At 42.4% G+C, this 17,510-nt stretch overlaps 1 protein-coding gene across 2 annotated transcripts in view; it reads left to right on the top strand.

Annotated features, from left to right (window-relative positions):
• GCN1 (GCN1 activator of EIF2AK4) overlaps positions 1-17,510 on the top strand; it is a 324,708-nt gene that overhangs the window by 64,104 nt on the left and 243,094 nt on the right. For both annotated transcript variants that reach the window (XM_033954090.1, XM_033954088.1), the window contains exons 12-13: positions 3,830-3,880; positions 13,911-14,009. In XM_033954090.1, the coding sequence (XP_033809981.1) occupies positions 3,830-3,880; positions 13,911-14,009 (150 nt within the window). The remainder of the gene's footprint in view (positions 1-3,829; positions 3,881-13,910; positions 14,010-17,510) is intronic.

The following is a 17,510-nucleotide window of genomic DNA, read 5'->3' as shown; positions in this document are numbered from 1 at the left end:
TGAGACATGGGTGGGGCTTGGTTGTGGTATGAATGGAGCATGGATGTGGAAATGTTCAAACCCAGAAGTGAACGCTGATTGGCTGATCTTTATCTTATCTCACCTGTCAATCAGTTTGACATGTAGTGTACCCATTATACCATACTGTCTGATAATTTAGAAAATGTAGTAATCAGTTTTAAGAAGGTTCTTCAAACATTGGTAGGAATTGTTTTGTAATATTAAACTCTGGGGTCTTCCAGATGCGGCAAGATGTGGCGTTTTCCAGATGTGGCAGAGACATTTTTTGCTATGTAGGCCAGGGTCCTACAAATTGTCTCATTATTTGAAATTTTCTTGAGTGTGTGATACGATGTAAGGATGTGAAGTGATAAAAAAAAACCCAAACCATGACATTTCACCGTGTAATTGAGTTACAGTTGCCAAGTTCCTGTGTCAAGCAATACACCTTAATTCGCTGTGTGAAATAATGGTAAAGTTGTAGCATCAGTGTAACTGTAGTTCCTTTTATAGTATTTTTTCTTTCTTCCTTCTCTTGTGTAAATACAGTACTCTGAGGGGCATTTTCTTTTTTTTTCCCCCCAATTCTTTATTAATTTTAAAATCAAACAAGTGCTCATAAATATATCATAAATTGATTCCAATATAGCACTTTAAAATCTAACACATAAAATCTAATAGACCATTAATGATATAAACCCTACCCACCCACCCTTCATCAGTTATTCTATATAAAATATATTATACTATTATTATAAACATAATTATAAAATTTCCTGCCTAAATCCTCCCTCCCCCCTGAGTGTGCATATAATAAATCTAAAAAGGAAGAAAAATGATGCCTATTCATTACAATACTTTTCCAATGGCCCCCAAATCTTTACGAAGTTATTATAATTCCCTTTTTGCAACGCTAATGCTCTTTCCATCTTAAAAATATGACATAACGAATTCCACCAGAATGTGTAATTAAGATTTTTGTAATTTTTCCAGTTATTGGTAATATGTTGAATGGCAACCCCTGTCATAATTAATAAAAGTTTATTCTTGTGTGATGATATTTGACTCTTTTTTCTCATAACCATTCCAAATAAAACCGTATCATAAGAAAGCGCAACATGATTTTCCAATAGAGAATTTACTTGAGTCCAAATTGAATTCCAAAATAACTTAATACAGGGACAGTAATAAAGTAGATGATCCAATGTTCCTGGTTTCAGATTACAGTGCCAGCATCTATTAGATTTAGAGCTATCTAACTTTTGTAAACGAACAGGGGTCCAAAACGCTCTATGCAACAAAAAAAACCAAGTTTGCCTCATAGATGCTGACACTGTACATCTCATTCTCCAAGACCAAATTCGTGGCCACTGAGATGCAGAAATCTGCTGCTTAATCTCAATGCTCCAAATATCTCTAAGACCACATTTTGGTTTTTTATTCAATTATCCAGATAACAATTTATACCACAATGCGGCTTGATGTCCTAGGAAGTCTGCTTGGAAGCATAGGAACTCCAGACTATATTGATTATTAAGATACTTCCATTCAGGGAACCCCACCTGAATAGCCTGCTTCAATTGCAATCACTTAAAACTTTGTGATTTATTAAAACCAAATCTATGTTGCAATTATGAAAATTCAAGCAGTTTACCATCTGAAATAATATCTTTCAGAGTTCGAATACCCGCAATAATCCAGTTCTTCCATAAGACTTGATATCTGCCAATTTTAATCTTGGAGTTTATCCATAAGGATTGATTAGTTGATTTATTAATTGGAATAGGTGTTAAATTGCTAATATATCTCAATGTTTTCGGGCATTTTCAATAGGACGACTAAGTCTGACTTTGGACGTTTTTCTGCAAAATGTCCAAAACTGGACTTCCAGAAGGATCCATTTTTGAAAATGCTGGAAGTCCAAATTTTGTTTTTGAAAATCATCTAGTTGGACGTCTAACTATATTCCCCATTTTCAACCATAATACCATCCAAGTTGAAAGCGTCCATATGAAGCCTATTTATATGTGGGAGGGGCCAGCGTTCTAATGGACTGGCCACACAGATTTGCCAACAGAACATTGGGGCACATTAGAAGGCACTGCTGTGAACTTCACATAAACAGTGTCATAACCCCCTTATAATGTATGGTGAGCCCCTCAAAACTCCCCCAAAACCTACTATACCCACTTGTCCACCACCCAATAGCCCTTATGGCTGCAGGTGGCACTTTTACTGCAGTATAGTAGGGTTTTGGTGGACTCACACTTTCTACCATAAATGTAGTGTTTAGAGTAGCTTATAGGTCTGGCTCCTCCTCTCTTATGGTTCACTAGTCCACCCACCTGACTATTTAAGACACTTGTGTGATGCTCTTCTAGGCTTTCCCATACCAATTGCTGGTGTTCTAGAGCCAGATATGTATTGTTGTAATTCAAATTTTTTTGGGGTGGGGGTCAGTGACCACCCTCATGTGGTCAGCTTGAGTGCCCTTTTGGCACTTAGTTGCTTCTCAAACAGGTCTAGTTGAAAATGTCTAAGTTCCATCTAGGACGGCCTGGGAAAGGTTCGATTATAACTGCAGGACATCTAAGTCTAAGCCTGCCCATTCCCTGCCCATGGCAAGCCTATCAGCACATCCATTTCTATTGTGAACATACAGTGGGTAAGAAGTCCTGCTAGATGTCCAGAAAGTGAGTTTTGAAAATGTCCACTTGGATGTTTTGACTAGTCAGATGTCGAAGTGCCAGTTTATGCTGTCTTTTAGGCATCTGTCTTTTTTTTTGAAAATGAGCCCCTCTATCTCCTAAATTTTACATATTCTTCATATTTTTTATATTTTCTTTATATTGTAACATACCTTTTTATTTTTATCTTTCTATTTCTTTGCAAACTTAATACTTAGTTGGTTGGTTGTTTGAGAATTGCATACACATTTTAATTTATAACATTTTATTGAAGGAATCAAATAAATATACAATAATATGATTCAAAGAGATATTCATTACATTTGCATACATATTTTATCATTCCTCAAAAATATATATATATATATATTTAATTTCTTTATTCATTTTTAAACTTACATCAAGTGTACAGTAAATATCAACCAAATATAATACAACATCACTTGAAAAATTTTCAATATCATACACCAAGAAGATTTAACCCCCACCCCCCTCCCAAATTCATATACAACTAATATATACCACATGAGGTGCATACACATTAAAAAAAAATAAGGATAGTGCATTTGTCTTGCATAAATTGGATGCGAGTTGCATGTTTGTTTATTGAAGATGTACCTGAAAGAGTATGGAGGTAATAAGAAAATCAGATAAGCTATTTATTCTTTTCAGTGGAGCCTGTAAAGAGAAAGGAGCATCAAAATTGACAAATCACTCAGTAGGTTAAATTGACTATTGCCTGAATGCAATATGTAAACTACGTTGATTGTATTATAGAGAGGCAGTATATAAAGAATCAAATAAATAATCTAAGATGTTATATATGCTCTTTTTGCTTTAGTTTGGGGAAAATGTCAGGATTGAGGGACAGAAGAACCTTGAGAGTTTCTGAAGGACCTCCTCTGCTTATAAATTTTGCTTTCTCTACATAAACTAGCTGAGAAGATATAATCTAGTTTGGACTCTTCCTGGTGAAATGATGAAACCTACTTATCAGATATGAAAATATCTTTTGTATGGCTTTTATCTTTGTAAAGTAGGATGTTCTTTATTTATTTCTATGCCCATGTGATTCCTTTTTGATTTTGTTCTTTCATTACTAGAGTCAGTTGATTTGCCTTTTTCTATCTTTGTCTATGTAGGTTCAGAGGGAAAATTGACAGCTGTCGCTCAGAAAATGTGTGTTCTTTCAGGTGAGAGACAAATAAATTTCAGGTCTGTCTAATTCTTGTATCGACTTGGTAAGGAAAAATGGTAGATCTGAACTTGTGTGTGTTTTGGGGTTTGTGGGAGGATGAGTATGACTGAAATTGATAAGTGAGGAGAGTCTATGTGTATTCATGTATCTTCAGACCAAACAAGTGGTTAAGGTATACATTATGGATTAGCAAAAGGAGTAATTCTAGGTAATGAGGTGAAAAATGAACTTATGTGAGGTCATCCAAGGGGCACATATACTGATATTTGGCCTCCTTTTAAATGTTTCACAAAATTAAAATAGTTCACAAACCTTATGTGAACTGATTTCAGTGGAATTTTATACTAGTTTAAGACATTTGATACTGGTCTTCAAAGCTCTGCACACTACTGTATACTGAACTTTTTGGAAACCTTCTGCCCATACTCTGTGTTCAACTAGAAGAATATTTTATTTATTTATTTATTTTTAAAACTTATAAACCGCTTAAATCTAAGCAGTGTACAAATATCATACATACACAAATTATAAAACTAAAACAAAACATCATAAAATACATCTGTTTTTATCCCAGTACAAGCAGGCAGCATATTCTCACAGATGGGTGACGTCATCCATGGAGCCCAGGTACGGATAGTACAAAGGAGTACTGTCACTTTAACTTCTTTAGAAGTCTTGAGACCACACATACGCGAGTTCCTTCCCACCTGACGTCGGCTCACGGGACCATCAGGCTTAAATCTGTTGGAACCACACCGAGGCCTAGCTGAGGTGGCAGCTGACTTCAGCTCTCTCTTGCTCCCCCGGTTTTCATTGAGGAGATTTTCTTCCTCCCTGCTAAAAGGGTGCTGCCTCGGCTGAAATGGTGGATAGACAGCTCTGGGTGGTTTATACTGCCTTTTACTATGAATTTGCTTTTCCCTGTAGCCTGGAAGCACAGTTTCTTGCCTCACCTGTGTGTCAGGGCTGACTTAAAGGGTCGGAACTGTCACACCATGTCTATCTGCCAACTATCACAAACGTTAGCACTTCTGTTCCAGTGTCCACTCTCCTTATTGTTTGGATTCAGATGAATTTCTTCAAGGCTGGACAGACAAGTTCATACATGTATTTCTGTCAATCCCTATGATTTGGAAATCTTTGTTCAAGTTTTGGCAGAATCCAATCACCATGATTCTCGTGGCTCCACAGTGGCCGAGGCAACACTGATTACCTTTCCTTCTTCAACTCAATATTGAGGAACCAATTCATCTTCAAACCTTTCAACTGTCTTGACTCAGAGCTAAAGATCCCTTCTGCCTACAGTCTGCAGTATTGGCACTTTGCAGCCTGGTGCCTGGCTCCCCATGCATAATAACTTCCATCTCTCTGTTCCAGTATCAACCACCATAACTTCCTATTCACAACTCTCCATACAGTAAAACTACTGCTTCAAGTAGGCGCATTTTACCTTCTGGTGTCACCAACAGGACTTAGCTCCAAATATATGTCCTTTATCATCTCTCATACTAGTTAAAAAAAAAAAAAAAGACAACAAAAACACTTAAGTATGTGTTCATCTCAAAACTATCAGTGCCTTTGAGCACCAAACCTTTGGCTACATATCTGTTGCTTTCTTGGTTAATGAAAGAGCTCATGATGTCAAAGGACCCGATATGGATGACTAAAATAGTGAAGGAAGTGATAAGTAATAAGAAAAATTCATTCAGGAGATGGAAAAAGGACAAAACTGAAGGAAACTGGATAGAGCACAGGAAGTATCAAAAAGGAATGTCACCGTGTGGTTCGAAAAGCCAAAAGAGAGTATGAAGAGAAGTTAGCCAGGGAGACTCGTAATTTCAAACCGTTCTTCAGATATGTTAAAGGGAAACAGCCAGCTAGGGAGGAAGTGGGACCGCTGAATGATGGAGTCAGGAAGGGAGTAGTGAAGGAGGAGAAAGAAGTCGCGGAAAGACTGAACATGTTCTTTTCGTCTGTATTTACAAACGAAGACACAACCAACATACCGGAACCTGAGCAATTCTTCAATGGAAATCAAGCAGAAAAATTAACATTCATGGAAGTGAGCCTTGAAGATGTGCGCAGGCAGATAGATAAACTAAAAATAGACAAATCTCCAGGTCCGGACGGAATCCATCCAAGGGTTCTGAAGGAACTAAAGGAGGAGATAGCAGAACTACTGCAGCAAATATGCAATCTATCCCTGAAAACAGGTGTGATTCCGGAGGATTGGAAGACGGCCAACATCACGCCCATCTTTAAAAAGGGATCAAGAGGTGACCCGGGAAACTACAGACCGGTGAGTCTGACCTCGGTTCTCGGAAAAATGGCGGAAGCACTGATAAAAGAAAACATCGATGATCACTTGGAAAGAAACAAACTTCTGATAACCAGCCAACATAGTTTCTGCAGGGGGAGATCGTGCCTAACCAACTTACTACACTTCTTCGAAGGAATTAACAAACAGAAGGACAGAGGTGACCCCATAGACATCATATACCTTGATTTCCAAAAAGCCTTTGACAAGGTGCCCCATGAACGATTACTCCGGAAACTGAAGAACCATGGGGTGGACGGAGACGTACATAGATGGATCAGAAACTGGTTGGCAGGTAGGAAACAAAGGGTAGGGTTGAAGGGACACTACTCTGACTGGAGGAGGGTCACGAGTGGTGTTCCGCAGGGCTCGGTGCTCAGGCCACTGATATTTAATATATTCATAAATGATCTAGAAACAGGGACGAAGTGTGAGATAATAAAATTTGCAGATGACACCAAACTATTTAGGGAAGCTCGGACTAAAGAGAACTGTGAGGAATTGCAAAGGGACTTGAACAAACTAGGAGAATGGGCGACAAAATGGCAAATGAAGTTCAACGTTGAGAAATGTAAAGTATTGCATGTGGGAAGCAGAAACCCGAGGTACAACTATACGATGGGAGGGATGCTATTGAATGAGAGTACCCAAGAGAGGGACTTGGGGGTAATAGTGGACAGGTCAATGAAGCCGACTGCACAGTGTGCAGCGGCCGCTAAGAGAGCGAATAGAATGCTAGGTATAATCAAGAAGGGTATTACAGCCAGGACGAAAGAAGTTATCCTGCCGCTGTATCGGGCGATGGTGCGCCCACACCTGGAATACTGTGTTCAGTTTTGGTCGCCATACCTTAAGAAGGATATGGCGTTACTCGAGAGAGTTCAGAGAAGAGCGACACGTCTGATAAAAGGGATGGAAAACCTTTCATACGCTGAGAGATTGGAGAAACTGGGTCTCTTTTTCCTGGAGAAGAGGAGACTTAGAGGGGATATGATAGAGACTTATAAGATCATGAGGGGCATAGAGAGAGTAGAGAGGGACAGATTCTTCAAACTTTCAAAAAATAAAAGAACAAGAGGCCATTTGGAAAAGTTGAAAGGGGACAGATTCAATACAAATGCCAGGAAGTTCTTCTTTACCCAACGTGTGGTGGACACTTGGAATGCGCTTCCAGAGGACGTTATAGGGCAGAATACAGTACTGAGATTTAAGAGAGGATTGGACATTTTCCTGCTGGAAAAGGGAATAGAAGGGTATAAATAGAGGATTACTGCTCAGGTCCTGGACCTGTTGGGCCGCCGCGTGAGCGGACTGCTGGGCAAGATGGACCTCAGGTCTGACTCTGACCCAGCAGAGGCATTGCTTATGTTCTTAAAGCCTCCAATCCAACTCCCTTCAGTTGCTTGGAACCTATGTGTTGTTCTCTTCACTTGATGAAGCCTCCATTTGAAACATTTACTACTTCATCTCTCAAGCATCTCACTTAGATAGTAGTCTTCTTACTTTGGATCACTTCTGCACACCGAGTCAGTGAATTACAATCTCTAATAACTGATCCACCTTAACATTTTTTCATGATAGTTGTTGTTCTCACTCATCTCAACTTCCTACCAGAAGTAGTCTCGCATTTTCATCTCAACCAATCTATAGAATTACCTGCCTTCTTCCCCAGACTACTTCTCATCCTGGGTGAGCTGTACTCCACTCATTGGACTGTTAACTTTCCTTAGCTTACTGTCTGCATTGAACTAAGCCTTTCAAAACTAAAACTCGTCGTTCCTGTCCTCCAATCCCAATAGACTAGAAGCTCCTGTACTCAAGAGGACAATCTCTCCACAGTTAGCAGACTACATATCATCCTGCCATGCTCGGACTGAGCTGCCACTGGAAAGTTGTGCTCAGCACATAAAGTTAAAACAATGGCAGCCTCAGTAGTTCACTTTGTTCCTCTCCCATTGAAGACATTTATGAAGCAGACTCTAGGTCTCTAATCCATATTACTTACCTGTAACAGGTGTTATCTAGGGACACAGGCAGATATTCTCATAACCCTCCCTTCTCCCCTAGTTGGCTTCTTAGCTTGTTTACTGAACTGATGGTCCCGTGAGCTGATGTTGGGCGGGAAGGCACTCCTGCATGCATGGTACAGGCGGTCTCGAGACTTCTAAAGAAGTTAGTGACATTACACTTTTACACTGTTCATACCAGGGCTCCTTGGATGACGTCGCCCATCTGTGAGAATATCTGCTTTACTGCATCTTTGTTTATAGAGAAACTCTCAGCGACTGGAGCCTGACCAAAACCAGGATCTTTAGTTTCTGCAAAAATCAAATCTGCAATTGAATTTGGTTGCTTGGTTCTGGCTGAAACTGAAGACAAAAATGAAACTGGTCCACCTCTCCCCTACCCCCCTCCCGAACCCAACCCTCAGCAGCACAGTTCCCGCTAAGCTGCGCTGGCGTGCGCTGGCGCACAAAATATTAGGTCGCAGCGCACAAGTTTCTCGTCACAGCGCAGGACCGGCAAGATTGACTCATTTGAACTTCTGCAAGATCAGCATCGGAAGCGTGCGCTGGGCCGGAGAGATCTTGGGGAGCCTCCGACAGTGGCTTTCTCCCCTCTCTGCAGCTCTCCTTTACTTCCCAGCGCAGCGATTCATGAAGGCAGCCTCGGGGCTTTTGCTGAGTCGCGGCTGCCTCTGATGATGCAACTTCCTCTTTCCTCAGAGGCGGCGCGACACAACAAAGGACCCGAGGCTGCCTTCGTGAATCGCTGCGCTGGGAAGTAAGAAGAGCTGCTGGGAGGGGAGAAAACCACTATCAGTCTGGGAAGCTGCTGGGCAGGGGAAAAAAGGGACAGCTGCTACTGGAAAGGGAGAAGGAGAGATGCTTCTGGGAGGGGAGGAGGGAAAGGAATCTGGGAAGCTGCTGGGCCAGGAAAAAAAAGGGACAGCTGCTACTGGAGAGGGAGAAGGAGAAGGAGAGATGCATCTGGGAGGGGAGGAGGGAAAGGAATCTGGGAAGCTGCTGGGCCAGGAAAAAAAAGGACAGCTGCTACTGGAGAGGGAGAAGAAGGAGAGATGCTTCTGGAAGGGGAGGAGGGAAAGGAATCTGGGAAGCTGCTGGGCTAGGAAAAAAAGGGACAGCTGCTACTGGAGAGGGAGAAGGAGACGGAGAGATGCTTCTGGGAGGGGAGGAGGGAAAGGAATCTGGGAAGCTGCTGGGCCAGGAAAAAAAAGGACAGCTGCTACTGGAGAGGGAGAAGAAGGAGAGATGCTTCTGGGAGGGGAGGAGGGAAAGGAATCTGGGAAGCTGCTGGGCCAGGAAAAAAAGGGACAGCTGCTACTGGATAAGGAGAAGAAGGAGAGATGCTTCTGGGAGGGGAGGAGGGAAAGGAATCTGGGAAGCTGCTGGGCTAGGAAAAAAAGGGACAGCTGCTACTGGAGAGGGAGAAGGAGACGGAGAGATGCTTCTGGGAGGGGAGGAGGGAAAGGAATCTGGGAAGCTGCTGGGCAAGGAAAAAAAAGGGACAGCTGCTACTGGAGAGGGAGACGGAGAGATGCTGCTGGGAGGGGAGGAAGGGAAGAGAGTTACTGCTGGACAGGAGGCTGGGAGAAAGAAAGAAAGGGGGCAGGCAGGGAAACAGAAGGAAAGAAGAGAAACAGAAAAAAAGAAAGAAAGGTCAGGGAGAGAGGAAGAAAAAGTTGGGGGAGGGAATGAGGTGTGGAGGAGAGAAAGCATACAGGCTGATAGAAGGGAAGAAAGATTGGATGCACAGTCAGAAGAAGAAAGTGCAACCAGAAATCACCAGACAAGGTAGGAAAAATGATTTTATTTTAAATTTAGCAAAGTGGAGGCAGTATTACCACAGTTTTCAAAGGAATTTGCCCAAATAACTTAATAGTTAACTGGGTAAATTCCCAGAGATGAAAACTTCCCTTCACTTACTATGCACAGTTCTGAATTTATATCTGCTGTCTATATTTTACAATATGGTCCCCTTTTACTAAACCGCAATAGTGGTTTTTAGCGCAGGGAGCCTATGAGCGTCAAGAGCAGTGCTGGGCATTCAGCGCAGCTCCCTGCGCTAAAAACTGCTATTGTGGTTTAATAAAAAGGATGGAGGGTATATTTGTCTATTTTTGTATGCTATAAAAACCAAATACAGAGAGAGACTGAGAGCTGTTGACGAAGAGCTACGTGTGTGTCTTTCTTCCATTCCAGCCAGAATATCAGCTTTGTGTTCAGCCAAACAGGCCCAGGTTTCGCACTGAATAAAGTATTTTATAATTTTTATAATTTTTATTTCATAATAAAGTAATTATAAAATACTTTCTTTGTGTTTATTTGATTCCTATTCAAGAGAATTACTTTATATATAGTCAATATAGGCAGAGAGTTAAATTTTTTAACATTTTCTAATGGTGGTGTGCCTCGTGATTTTTTTCATGAAACAAGTGTGCCTTTGCCCAAAAAAGGTTGAAAAACACTGGTCTAGAAATTGAAAGCATCAAACGTATTGTCTTCTGGACTGTTTTTAATTTACAGTTTACACATATGGATGTAACAGACATAACTACATTTGTTGTAAAACATTTATTAAGATATCATTTCATCCCTACAATTTCTGTGTTCTTAAAAATATTATTTAACGTTATTTAATTTAGCGTGTAGGCCTAAAATTCCTTTGAATACCTCGTCCTCATGTATCAGCAACTTTGACAACATATTTATTTGGCTCATAACTTGCTGGCGCCCGATATTTTTAGCTCACAGTGAAAAAAGTTTGCTCACAACACCCGCCCGCTTAGAGGGAACACTGCTCAGCAGTAGCCTTTTCTGGGACTACCATGTCATTGATGAGTAGTGGGCACAGGAGCAATTCCCACTTGCTCCTGCACACAGCTGGCTCCTCCTTTTAAAATAGCTTCCAGGTCTTACAGTCTCACAAGACTGCTGCAGGAGGTCCTGGCAGCCATATTGAGATTGGAACCAGCACAAACAGGAACAATCACAAATGACCACCAGAATCTCCCATTGTAACTTCGTGAGATGTCTGCTGAATGTTCCGGAAGCCATTTTGAAAGAAGGAGCAGCACTGGCCAGGAAAAAGGGGTATTTGGTCCTGCTTCCGAAGAGGCCACTAGACCACCAGGGTTTCTTAAAGAAGGCCCAGGGTGAGCCTAGCAGTGTGGGTGGCCTGAGGGGAACAAGAACCTGGATTTTGGGCTGTTTCGATGCTGAATCCGAAACTGAGATTCATTCGGCCTCTAATGGCAACTAAAAAAAAAGAGCCTTGTGCTGTTTTTATGGTGCTCAATCTGAAGTATAGAAAAATGCCATTTTCATAAAATAATTAAAACCTGATATTTATGTAGCTAAAAGCTAGATTCAGTTGTATGACTTAACTATTTTCATTTCATCTGTTGTTGTTGTTGTACAAGATTTTCTAAATGTTTCTCTTTTTTAAAAATAATTTGAATCCTAAAGTTTATTAAATCCTGAAGTTTATGGCTATGGAGTAGGCTTTATATAATTTGCTTTTCTCTATTTTTGCTTTTATAGTTGTTGTATTCTATTATAATTGAGCCTTCTTGGGAAAAGGGAAATTTAACTATGGAAAATGTTGGTTATATTTTGCCACTACCCTCACAGAGTCTGCCAAAAGTCTGCTGCAACTTTTCTAACTCATTTTTATTATTGGTACATACTTCATTGGGTTTTTTGTTGGCATTTTTTTTTTTTTAAACTTTCTTTGCTCTTTTGCCTGTCACTTGCTTCCAGATTTCCAGATTTCCTCTTCTGGTCCTTCCTTCTCCCCTTCCAACCTTCTCCTTTTTTCCAAATTCTTTCCTCTGTTTAATTATGGCCTTTGAAACTCAAAAGTTTGTGTGGCAATGGCTCCTTGTGGGCTGTTTGAGAGGGAAAGATTGAAGCTGTGGTTCATTTGGTATGAAGGAAGCGTTAGCTACAGGTAAACTACAGGTAAATGACGTATATAGCTGCTAGGTTTGTACATTCAAAAATATTTTGTTTGGCTGCCATAGTCTTTTATTTATTTTTTTTTTTTGCTTTATTTTAAGAATTGTTTTGATTCAAAAAATTTTTGTTGTTAATATATCCTATTCTTACTTAGAAAAATAACAGTAGATAGACTATACAGCCTCATTCTTCTCATCTACAGTGTTTCCTCCAAAAAATGTTCTTCCTCTAAAATATCAGTCTTTGACTTCTCATACAGGAAATGATTGAGCTGGTAGTATTGAAAGATATTCTTAGGGTTCAATTCAAACCGTTCTTGTAGCTTGCTGAAGACTAAAGATGGCCTTGCTTCTGAAACAGCCTTGAGACAAATTAACCCCCTCTCCCATTTTGCATTGATAGGATCTAAGCTTGCTGATGAATAGCCCGTATTAAATCCGAGGGGAAAGCCTAAAGAATTTTTTTCCCTCGGAAGACATTGCTGTACTTCTCTCTATACCTAGCTAGTTCATTGATTGAATTATTTTATTGTTGTTGGTATCCCCTTTTGTGTCAGTTTGTACATCTCCTATGCTGTTTTTAAGGACTGCATGTCCCCAGTGACTGCCCTGAGCAGCAGCAATAGCAACTATCTCAGACTGGGCAGACTTTATGGACCATTCAGATCTTTATCTGACGCTATTTACTATGTTACTTGCTCATAAAATCTTTAAGGCTTCTTAAAATTACAGTACTCCCCCGAAATTCACGGGGGTTCTGTTCCAGGAGCACCTGCAAATTTTGAAAAACTGTGAATGCAGTTTAGGAGTGGATTGGAGGCGGGAGAGGGCTACAAAGGTTGGCAGGCGGTTTGGCTGTGCAGAAGGCTGATTCGCGGACTCAGTCATTCCCTGTATGTTCTGACTGGAAGAGGCAGTCAGAAAATACCGCGAATGACTGAGTCTGCGATTTGCGAACCGCAAATTCACGGGGAACTACTGTACCCATATTTCCCCATGTATAGGCTGCCCCTTTATATAGGTTGCAGGAAATGCCGATGTAGGTTTTAAAACTCTTAGATAAGCCGCCCCATGTTACTAGCCACGGCTTATCTAAAACATAAAAAAACAAAACATAGAAAAATGGCAGATAAAGGCCAAATGGCCCATCCAGTCTGCCCATCTGCAGTAACCATTATCTCTTCTTCTGCCTAAGAGATCCCATATGCCTATACCACACTTCCTTGAATTCATATACAGTTTCTCTCTCCACCACCTCTTCTGGGACAGCCTATACATCATCCCCCCCCTTAAATACCCCTTGGATGGCCGCGCCTGCCTCCTCCAAACATGCTGGCTGCCTCCAAACACGCTGTGCAGGGCAGGAGCGATGTTTGTGATCTCCAAGCCTCGCCTTGCGCCCTTCCTGATTGGCTGCCGTCAGTTCTTGCGAGGCTTGTTGAGATCGCAAACATCACTCCTGCCCTGCACAGTGTGTTTGGAGGAGGCAGCCAGTGTGTTTGGAGGAGGCAGGTGCGGCCATCCAGGAGGTATTTACTGGCGAGGGAGGTATTTAAGGGAGGGGGGATGATGTATTGCTCCATGTATAGTCTGCCCCATTTAAGCAAGCCGTGCCCACTAGGCCGGTTTGCAAAATCGATGTAAAGGCTGTGGCCTAGACATGGGGAAATATGGTGGCAATATTCTTCATTTGTACTTTGTAATCATGATCTTTTTTTTCTCTTTCAGGGATTGGAAGCTTAAGTTACCATGTAGCTTTTGGATCCTCTTGTCAGGCTTTGAGTGAGACGATTGCAGAGCTCTTTATCCCATTCTTACAACAGGAAGGTGAGGATACTGCAACCAATTTCCTGAGCAATGCTTTGTACACTGGATGCTGCTATTTCTTTATCTCTTTTGCTATATTTGATGGTAGGCTCAGTGGTGCAGTGTTCTAGATAACTTTTTATAAACTTTTTTTCTTCTCTCCTTGTGTTGCTCCTTCTTGTGACTGTTGGATTGTTTTTTGATTAGGGAGACTGCTGTGGGCTATGCATGGTTTTTTTTTTTGCACTATTCTTGTTTCTGAAGGTAGAAGAAAAGTTAGCATGGAAAAATTAGCATTAAACCACTGTGCTAAAGGTTCGAGCAAGTGGCATTCAAAAAGCATACAAATCACTGCATATAGTATTGCTTTAATGTTTGAAAAAAAAAAAAAGTGCTAGATATTACTCTTTGTAGTACTGAATCTTTACATCAGCTCAGGCTGGCATAGAAATGCAGTATGAGAGCACAGAGGGCAACTGAGGTGAAGTATGCCATATCAACAGATGACCCAAGAGCCTTGGGGGCCCCTGGTTGCTGACCCTTCTGCCAAAGAATCTCCCTGATGACCTGTGGACCCTAGGTCTCTGATTTCTATGCTGAAGACTTCCCTAATGGCTTGTGTCCCCTGGTCTCCTACCCCTTCCCCCCAGGAAATCTTTGGCATGGGCCCCGTAATCCCCCTGATTTTTGATCTCTCCTCATCGATTCTACTAAAAATACCTTAGAGAGATAAGTGGACTTCTTTGATACCACCCCTGACCCCTCAGGTCCACCTCAGACTTGAGAGGCAGACGTGACACCTGCTTATGCTGCCATTTTAAAAAAATGGTTGCTCCTGACCATGCAGTTAATCTGCCAAATAAGACAACAATTCCTTTTTTTTGCAGACTGAATTGGCATGGTGTTCTGGAACAGTGGGGTCTACTTGGGCACGCAAGGTATATTTGATATAATCATGCTCTGACACCAAGGGAGGTGGTGGCAAGTCAAATGCGCGCAAGACAAAAGCGCACTGACTATGAACCAGGGATAATGCAGATGGCTGTTTTTCTGAGATGCCGGTTGGCAAGGATGCATCGGTCATGTGAAGTTTTCACCTGAAAGAACTGTAGGAGCTTATTCTTCAGGTTTCTTAGACACCAGCTTGGGGAGAGTCTTCCTTCCAAAGGCCCAGGTGTTGAAATTGCAGTTGCAAATTCGCTTAATGATGGATTGTCATTGTCTTCAGACACAGGACTTTCCACAGGTTTTGTGGTCGATGGCAGCCTCCCTGGAAGTGGTCAGATTGGTTTGGGCTCACATGCGTGCTCTTGTTCGGTGGTGGTCTCCGCAGTTTCAAGATCTAGACTCTCTGGTCCCTCTTCGGGGGTTAGTTTGTCGCAGCCTGTGCTGGTTGCTACGGTCTTCCAATCTGGTTCAAGGGCGAGTCTGGATCAGCCCCAGTGGACAGTGCTTCTAACAGACGCCAGGCTCCTCGGGTGAGGAGCTCAATGTCTCAGTCGTTCAGCTCAGACAGAGCAGCTGGTCACTGGAGGAAGTGTCCTGGTCCATCAATGTTCTAGAGACCAGAGCCAATCGGTTGGCATTACTATCTTTCCAGGCATTGCTGAGGAGCAAGTTGGTTTGGGTTCTATTGGACAATGCTATGGCGGTGGCTTACGTCAGTCGTCAGGGGGGACTCAAGAGTCATCTGGTAGCACAGGAGATATATCTTCTCATGGAATGGGCAGAGACCCATCTTCTGGACATCTTGACTTCCTACATAGTGGGAGTGGACAATGTCCAGGCGGACTTCCTCAGTTGTCATGTGCTGGATCGCGGAGAGTGGTGTCTCAGGCTAGAAGCCTTTGAGTTGATTTTTATTCATGCCTGGAGCTGGCCGGTTATGGACCTCATGGCCACGAATGTCAATGCCAAAGCGCCGAGGTTGGTGCAGGATTTCCAGACTGGATGTTCTGGTGCAGGCTTGGCCGATGGATGGCCTGCTGTATGTCTTTCCTCCGTGGCCACTGGTGGGAAGAGTTGTCTTCGAATTGCTCGGCATGTAGGTCACGTGATCCTGTTGACTGTGCACTGGCCCAGGTGCCCGTGATACACAGATCTGGTTTGTCTTCTCATCCTCTGCCCCTCTCACCAGACCATCTGACTCAGGGTCCCAATCCCATGTTTGACTAGGTCCCTTTTGTCTTACAGGTTGGCTCTTGAAGGGGAACGCCTAAGTAAGAAAGGTTATTCAGATAAGGTGATCTCCACTCTCTTAGGTTCTCAGAGACTTTCCACCTCTTGGGCTTATGTGCGTGTTGTGTGGTTCCCCCTTCACATGTCCTTGCCTCACATCTTGGAGTTCTTGCGGGATAGCCTGGACCGGGGTGTTGCCTGGTCCTCCCTTAGGGTACAACTTGCAGCTTTGTCTTCTTTTCACAGCCTGTTGCATGGACTGCGTTTGTCCTCTTCTCTGGATGTGATTTGCTTCTTGAGAGCGGTTAAATTGCTCCAGCCACCAGTTTGTCCTTCAGTTCCGGCCTGGGATCTCAAACTGGTTCTTTCCTTGCTTGTTCATCCTTCTTTCACTCTCTCGGCTCCTGCACATTGAAGGACCTTACTCTTAAGGCAGTGTTCCTGATGGCCATTACTTCAGTGAGATGCGTTTCCAAACAGCAGGCCTTTTCGTATAGGCCTCCCTACCTGGAGTTTTCTAGGGAGCGGGTCGTGCTGCGTCCAGTTCCCTCCTTTCTGCCGAAGATGGTTTCGCCCTTTCATGTTAACCAGTCCGTTGTCCTTCAAATCTTAGGTAGTCGGGAGGGCTCTTTGGAACAGAGACAGTTGTATAAATTGGATGTCCGTAGGATCCTTTGTGCTTATGTTAGGCGAACCCAGGAGTTCCATCAGTCGAATCGTCTTTTAGTCCTTTTAGCGGGTCCTTGTAAGGGGGACAGTGCTTCCAAGGCTACGATTGCATGTTGGATCAAGGAGACTATTGCTTCGGCGTACCTTCTTTAGAAATGAGCCTGTTCCTGTTTTTCTCAAGGCTCATTCCACTCGGGGGCAGGCAGCTTCTTGGACTGAGTCATCTCTGGTGCCTCCGGTAGATATCTGTAAAGCGGCGGTTTGGTCTTCTCTTCATTTCTTTTTTTTGGCGCGTCGAAACCCAGTATTCAATGAGAGTGTTCTTGTGGTGACCCTTCGGGGGTCCCACCCATGATGGGTACTGCTTTGAAAATTCCATCCGTTCTGTGCCGGTCTGGAGGAACAGTAAAGAAGGAGAAATTATGTTCTTACCTGCTAATTTTCTTTCTTTTAGTCTCTCTAGGTTCTTACCTCCTAATTTTCTTTCTTTGAGTCTCTTCAGACTGCCAGCACAGACCCCGCGCTGCCGTTTTTATTCTGTGTCTTTTCGCGGAGAGTATGATTTTTTTTTCTGCTGTATCTTTTTGTCTGGGTTGTTGGGAAGTTCAATAACAGCAGCAACGTTTGGTTCATCTGACTTAGCTGATGAGCTGTGGGGGCATTCTAATCAGTATC

Source organism: Geotrypetes seraphini, chromosome 8, assembly GCF_902459505.1.
Source record: "Geotrypetes seraphini chromosome 8, aGeoSer1.1, whole genome shotgun sequence".
NCBI lineage: Eukaryota > Metazoa > Chordata > Amphibia > Gymnophiona > Dermophiidae > Geotrypetes > Geotrypetes seraphini.
This window is presented reverse-complemented; position numbering and strand designations above follow the sequence as displayed.